This window comes from Perca flavescens, chromosome 17 (assembly GCF_004354835.1).
Source record: "Perca flavescens isolate YP-PL-M2 chromosome 17, PFLA_1.0, whole genome shotgun sequence".
Lineage (NCBI taxonomy): Eukaryota > Metazoa > Chordata > Actinopteri > Perciformes > Percidae > Perca > Perca flavescens.
The window spans coordinates 33,014,240-33,022,174 of record NC_041347.1 but is presented as its reverse complement, the minus strand read 5'-3'; the positions used below and the strand labels follow the sequence as shown (position 1 = coordinate 33,022,174).

At 45.1% G+C, this 7,935-nt stretch overlaps 1 protein-coding gene across 1 annotated transcript in view; it reads left to right on the top strand.

Annotated features, from left to right (window-relative positions):
* The window catches only part of LOC114571790 (melanopsin-A-like), a 16,198-nt gene extending 10,286 nt beyond the window's left edge, over positions 1-5,912 (top strand). The window contains exons 6-7 of the mRNA XM_028602983.1: positions 4,411-4,470; positions 5,379-5,912. Of these exons, the coding sequence (XP_028458784.1) occupies positions 4,411-4,470; positions 5,379-5,540 (222 nt within the window). The 3' untranslated portion in view covers positions 5,541-5,912. The remainder of the gene's footprint in view (positions 1-4,410; positions 4,471-5,378) is intronic.
* The last annotated feature ends 2,023 nt before the right edge of the window (positions 5,913-7,935 follow it).

The following is a 7,935-nucleotide window of genomic DNA, read 5'->3' as shown; positions in this document are numbered from 1 at the left end:
TCTGACTGTTGTTTGTGCATATGCACCAAACAGGAGTTCGGAGTATTCGGCCTTCTTGGAGACCTTGACTGGAGTCCTGCATGGGGCTCCAGTGGGGGACTCCATTGTTCTGCTGGGGACTTCAACGCACACGTGGGCAATGATGGAGACACCTGGAGGCGTGATTGGGAGGGCGGCCTCCCTGATCTAAACCAGAGTGGTTGTTTGTTGTTGGACTTCTGTGCTAGTCATGGATTGTCTATAACGAACACCATGTTCGAACATAGGGATGCTCATAAGTGTACCTGGTACCAGAGCACCCTAGGCCGAAGGTCAATGATCGATTTCATAATCGTTTCATCTGATCTGAGGCCGTATGTTTTGGACACTCGGGTGAAGAGAGGGGCAGAGCTGTCAACCGATCACCATCTGGTGGTGAGTTGGGTCAGGGGTGGGGAAGACTCTGGACAGACCTGGTAAGCCCAAACGTGTAGTGCGGGTAAATTGGGAACGTCTGGAGGAGGCCCTGTCCGACAGACTTTCAACTCACACCTCCGGCGGAGCTTTTCGTGCATCCCTGTGGAGGCTGGGGCATTGAACCCGAGTGGACAATGTTCAAAGTTTCCATTGCTGAAGCTGCGGCGAGGAGCTGTGGTCTTAGGATCTTAGGTGCCTCAGGGGCGGTAACCCACGAACACCGTGGTGGACACCAGTGGTCAGGGAAGCCGTCCGACTGAAGAAGGAGTCCTTCCGGGATATGTTATCTCGGAGGACTCCGGAGGCAGTTGCAGGGTACCGAAGGGCCGAAGGGCTGCAGCCTCTGCCGTGAAAGAGGCAAAGCAGCGGGTGTGGGAGAAGTTTGGAGAAGACATGGAGAAGGACTTTCGGTCGGCACCAAAGTGTTTCTGGAAAACTGTTCGCCACCTCAGGGGCGGGGAACCATCCAAGCTGTGTACAGTAAGGATGGGACACTGTTGACCTCCACTGAGGAGGTAATAGGGCGGTGGAGGGAGCACTTTGAGGAACTCCTGAATCCAACTAATACGCCCTCTATGTTAGAGGCAGAGCTGGAGGATAACGGGGGATTGTCGCCGATTTCCCAGGCGGAAGTCACTGATGTAGTCAAACAACTACACAGTGGCAAAGCCCCGGGATTGATGAGATCCGTCCAGAAATGCTCAAGGCTCTGGGTGTGGAGGGGCTGTCCTGGTTGACACGCCTCTTCAACATTGCGTGGAAGTCTGGGGACGGTGCCAAAGGAGTGGCAGACTGGGGTGGTGGTTCCTCTTTTTAAAAAGGGGACCAGAGGGTGTGTGCCAATTATAGGGGTATCACACTTCTCAGCCTCCCTGGTAAAGTCTACTCCAAGGTGCTGGAAAGGAGGGTTCGGCCGATAGTCGAACCTCGGGTTGAGGAGGAACAATGCGGATTCCGTCCTGGTCGTGGAACAACGGACCAGCTCTTCACTCTCGCAAGGATCCTGGAGGGAGCCTGGGAGTATGCCCAACCGGTCTACATGTGTTTTGTGGATTTGGAGAAGGCGTATGACCGGGTCCCCGGGAGATACTGTGGGAGGTGCTGCGGGAGTATGGGGTGAGGGGGTCTCTACTCAGGGCCATCCAATCTCTGTATGACCAAAGTGAGAGCTGTGTCCGGGTTCTCGGTAGTAAGTCGGACTCGTTTCAGGTGAGGGTTGGCCTCCGCCAGGGCTGCGCTTTGTCACCAATCCTGTTTGTAATATTTATGGACAGGATATCGAGGCGTAGTCGGGGGTGGGGAGGGGTTGCAGTTTGGTGGGCTGGGGATCTCATCGCTGCTCTTTGCAGATGATGTGGTCCTGATGGCATCATCGGCCTGCGACCTTCAGCACTCACTGGATCGGTTCGCAAACCGAGTGTGAAGCGGTTGGGATGAGGATCAGCACCTCTAAATCGGAGGCCATGGTTCTCAGCAGGAAACCGATGGAATGCCTTCTCCAGGTAGGGAATGAGTCCTTACCCCAAGTGAAGGAGTTCAAGTACCTTGGGGTTTTGTTCATGCAGTGAGGGGACAATGGAGCGGGAGATTGGTCGGAGAATCGGCGCAGCGGGTGCGGTATTGCATTCAATCTATCGCACCGTTGTGACGAAAGAGAGCTGAGCCAGAAGGCAAAGCTCTCGATCTACCCGGTCAGTTTTCGTTCCTACCCTCACCTATGGCCATGAAGGCTGGGTCATGACCGAAAGAACGAGATCCAGGGTACAAGCGGCGAAATGGGTTTCCTCAGGAGGGTGGCTGGCGTCTCCCTTAGAGATAGGGTGAGAAGCTCAGTCATCCGTGAGGAGCTCGGAGTAGAGCCGCTGCTCCTTTGCGTCGAAAGGAGCCAGTTGAGGTGGTTCGGGCATCTGGTAAGGATGCCCCTGGGCGCCTCCCTAGGGAGGTGTTCAGGCACGTCCAGCTGGGAGGAGGCCTCGGGAAGACCCAGGACTAGGTGGAGGGATTATATCTCCAACCTGGCCTGGGAACGCCTCGGGATCCCCAGTCGGAGCTGGTTAATGTTGCTCGGGAAAGGGAAGTTTGGGGTCCCCTGCTGGAGCTGCTCCCCAGCGACCCGACACCGGATAAGCGGACGAAGATGGATGGATGGATGGATGGATTAGGGGACCACTAAGGTCTATATAAAAGAGACTTCAGATACAGTATTAGGGGACCACTAAGGTCTATATAAAAGAGACTTCAGATACAGTATTAGGGGACCACTAAGGTCTATATAAAAGAGACTTCAGATACAGTATTAGGGGACCACTAAGGCCTATATAAAAGAGACTTCAGATCCAGTATTAGGGGACCACTAAGGTCTATATAAAAGAGACTTCAGATACAGTATTAGGGGACCACTAAGGTCTATATAACAGAGACTTCAGATACAGTATTAGGGGACCACTAAGGTCTATAAAGAAGAGACTTCAGATACAGTATTAGGGGACCACTAAGGTCTATATAACAGAGACTTCAGATACAGTATTAGGGGACCACTAAGGTCTATAAAGAAGAGACTTCAGATACAGTATTCTGCTTAAAAATAAAAGTCTTCTTTCCGTTTCAAAATAAAAGTCTTTCTGTTTCAACTTATAAATGTTAAATCAACTCAAAGAGAAGATTTTAGAGTTAGTTCTGGTCGACTTTGAGGCAGCATGAGAACAGCTGGAGACGGATTAACCAGCAGGACGTTTAACGGACATTTCACCCTTCATGCAGATTATTATTATTGCTGTCGGTAGTTAGGGGGTCACCTGAGGGCAAGTCCAAGGCATTCTGGGTCATCTCGGGGGGTCAGTTGAGGCGTTTTTTGTTCCTGAACATCTTCTTTCATAACACCGGGGATCATGTTAATCTGCTGCTCTGTGGGTTTTTTGGGTGGTTTTTAATCTGCTTGATGTGCTTTTCATCTCAGAGCAGAAAATTCCTCTTTTTCTTTTGATCTTAATCATCCACTGAAACTGTTTTTTTATATATTTTTTTTTTTTTCTGGGTGATGGATTAGAGACATTAATGGCTTGCTCTCTTTTCCTGTCTGTCTTTCTGCTTCAAAATAAAAGTCTTATTTCTCCTTAAAAGTAAAAGTTTTCTTTCTGTTTCAAAGTAAAAGCCTTCTTTCTCCTTCAAAATAAAAGCTTTCTTTCTCCTTCAAAGTAAAAGCCTTCTTTCTCCTTCAAAATAAAAGCTTTCTTTCTCCTTCAAAATAAAAGCCTTCTTTCTCCTTCAAAATAAAAGTCTTCTGTTTCAAAGTAAAAGTCTTCTTTCTCCTTCAAAATAAAAGTCTTCTGTTTCAAAGTAAGTCTTCTTTGTCCTTCAAAATAAAAGTATTCTGTTTCAAAGTAAAAGTCTTATGTTTCAAAATAAAAGTCTTCTTTCTGTTTCAAAATAAAACCTTCTTTCTCCTTCAAAATAAAAGCCTTATGTTTCAAAATAAGTCTTCTTACTGTTTCAAAGTAAAACTCTTCTTTCTCCTTCAAAATAAAAGTCTAATTTCTGCTTCAAAGTAAAAGTCTTCTTTTTGTTTCAAAATAAGTTTTCTTTCTTTCAAAATAAGTCTTCTTTCTGTTTCAAAATAAAAGTCTTCTTTCTCCTTCAAAATAAAATTCTAATTTCTGCTTCAAAGTAAAAGTCTTCTTTCTGTTTCAAAATAAAAGTCTTCTTTCTCCTTCAAAGTAAAAACTTCTTTCTGTTTCAAAGTAAAACTCTTCTTCAAAGCAAAAGTCTTATGTTTCAAAATAAAAGCCTTTTTTCTGCTTCAAAATAAAAGTGCGGATACATTTATTTTAAATTTTAATTTAGGAATATTAAACTCTTTCTTGGCCTCTAGTGTGACAGGAAGCGATGACTTCCATCCCGGCTGCCGCTGCAGGATGTTGTTCAGCAGCGTGATAAACACGTTTGTTTTTCTTCCAGACGTCCAATGACACGGATGTCTCCACGCCGGTAGTCAGTGAACGCGGCAGCGTCCCAGATGTAAGTAAACGCTCCGATTTATTCATCAGGCTCAAACGCAAAAAATTCTCTAATCTGAAGTTAAGAACTAAGAACACGTTTGGACATTTGTTTCCTGTGGAGTTATTTTAGTTTCTTTATAACCCAAGCAACAATATTTTTCTCACACTAACTAACTTGGCTCCCAATAGCTCCAAATAACATGCTAATAATGCTAACGTATAACATAAATATTTCACTCACAGAAAGAACTGTAACACACACACAGACACACACATACACACACACAGACTTACAGATACACACACACAGACACACACACACACAGACTCACATACACACAGCCACACACACACATACACAGAGACACACATATACACACACAGACATACAGATACACACACACAGACACATACACAGAGACACACACACATACACACACACAGACATACAGATACACACACACAGACACATACACAGAGACACACACACACACAGACTCACATACACACAGCCACACACACACATACACAGAGACACACATATACACACACACAAACAGAGACACATACAGAGACACAGACACATACACACACACACAGACACACATACACAGAGAGAGACACATACACACACATAGAGACACACATACACAGAGACACACACAAACATAGACACACGCACGCACACACACACACACAGACAGACAGTAATAAGCCAAAATACCAACGTACTCGGAGAACATTTCTTTTGCAGAATTCAAAACATATTTACAGTATTACTGGTCTGACAATAATATAACACAATTATAATAATTGTATGTGATATAATATTAAGAATATCCTAATTAAATTAAAAAGTTAAAAGCCAAATATGTATTAAATTGAGTGATGACACGATAACTGTATGTAACTGTGTTTGTCTCACAGACAAAAATGGCAGAGGCACACGGGAGGAGAAGCACGATTGGTCGAGTCCCGAGCATCGTCGTCACGTCTGAGTCCAGTCCCTTCCTTCCCATTGGACGAAAGGGTTCCACTGCCCGCCCGACGACAGCCAATAACAGCAACGCGGGGGCGGGTTCTGGGTAGAGAGCCTGCAAACACCGTTCAACTGAAGCTCAGAAATCACCCATTCTCATTCATTGTCACCTTCTCTGGCGTTTGTTATTGACGCATTTAAAATCTCCTTTTGGCGCCACATTTTAGACACTCGCGGTGTGGTATGCCGCGTGGCAGCCTGAACTAGGGTTGGGTACCGAAACCCGGCTCCACTACGGAACCGGTTCCCACTCAACCGGTAGGAATCGGACCGGATTAGAACGCAAATTTCTGTTCCACTTAAAGGTGCTCTAAGCAATGTTGGCTGACGTCACTTCTTGTTGACGTTCAGAGTATTTTAAAGCAAAATGGAGACTCATCACCTCCTCCTCCCTTTCTGTGCTTCAGCGCACTCACTTCAGGTGACTACCTCATGAAGCTCATTGAGAGAACACCAAGGGTTTGCAGAGTTATCACAAAAAGCAAAGGGTGGCTACTTTGAAGAATCTAAAATATAAGACATGTTTTCAGTTATTTCACACTTTTTTGTTAAGTACATAATTCCATATGTGTTCATTCATAGTTTTGATGCCTTCAGTGAGAATCTACAATGTAAATAGTCATGAAAATAAAAAGGAAACACGTTGAATGAGAAGGTGTGTCCAAACTTTTGGCCTGTACTGTATGAAGGCCTGTTTACGGTGTGTTTTAGCCCTGGTTTTGGTCTGGAAGGCTCTATAGAAATCTGGCACCTTATTGGACGAAGTTAAACTGAGAGAGCGTGGCGTTCACAGACACCAGAATGAAGGAGTTCACGTTAACGTTCATCAGGCGGTAATACGTTAACGTTCAGTTCACGTTAACGTTCATCAGGCGGTAATACGGTAACGTTCAGTTCACGTTAACGTTCATCAGGCGGTAATACGGTAACGTTCAGTTCACGTTAACGTTCATCAGGCGGTAATACGGTAACGTTCAGTTCACGTTCACCCGTTCAATGAACACGTTCAGGTACAACACTGAACCCCCCAACCCCCACCCCAAATCCTTCTTGTCTGTTATTGGCTGAACGCTGGAACACTATTTGTTATGTTTGGTGGTGCAGGTTGGACTACTTTGTTTTTTGTTGGCGCGTGTGGACCCTGGGCTGTCTACAGAGACTGCATTTTATTTACAGTGTGTTCAGGGGACAGGCAGCTAGCAGAGAGTGAGGAGATGTTGCTGTTTGTGACAAAAAACGTTGTAGCCTTAAAAACATGTGACATCGCTTGGAGTACCTTTAACATGTCGACTGAAATATTTTCCCTTTGTCGCTCCGAAACCGACGAAAGAAATATCACCCTTTCTCTGTAGTCTACCGTTAGCTAGCTACCGTAAATGTAGAGCTACTTTTAAAATGCCATATTTCCCCCTCTGGGTTCACCAAAACGGACGTAAAAGCATAGTAACCATTCTTCGCGTGATCGCTAGTTAACATATTACATCTTTTTCAGGTTTTCAAGAATCGGTTTTAGGAATCGGAATAGTTTTAAAAGTACCGGTTCGGCATCAGAATCGTAAAAATCCAAACGGTACCCAACCCTAGCCTGAACGCAGCACGTGTCCGGTGAAAAATCAGGATTAACAGCGCCGCGGTGGAGCTGCTGCTCTGCCCGTGGCGTTACATACAGACGCCAACCTCCTATTCTCCAACCGAGCGCCATACCACACCGGGAGTGTCTCAGAAGCGGAGCCCGATTCTCAGATTATATTGTCTCTGCAAGTACTTTACAGAACAATCAGCTGTTCATTAAGCCTTGTGTTGTCTTCCCGTCGGACATCAAGCCACTTTTGGTTTTTCTGGGTCCAAACTTAAACTATTTCAGAATCAGAATCACATTATTCGCCAAATGCATCAGCAGACACACAGGAATTTGACATGGCAATCAGTAACAAAGAGCTTGACAAACAGTATATGCGCATAGCTGCAGGGACATACTTAAAACAATCAAATTTGGGTCCAAATTTAAACTATTTGGGTCCAAATTTAAACTATTCTTTTCTGGCATTTAGGCCTTTAATCACAGTACCACATAGAAATGAAAGAGAGAGAGAAGGGGAATGACATGCAGGAAAGTGCTGCAGGTCGGAATCAAACCTGCAACTTCTGCGTCAAGGACTGAGCCTCTTTATATGGGCGCTTGCTCTACCGCTAGGCCACCCAAGCACCCCGTTTTTGTCACCTTTCCCGACGTCTGTAGATTTTTTTTTAGCGCCTTTTTACGTTTTTGAAGCTTTTTCTGAAATTTTTGTCAATTTATTTCTATCTTAATGCTATTAAATTGGCTTAAACACCCAAATTCAATGAAGGTAGCGAACTGATCATTTATTGTACTTGTGAAGAGCGTCGTAGGGAACCATCCACATTACTTTTCTTTGAAAATTTGGTTGAAAGAAACCCCAAAAA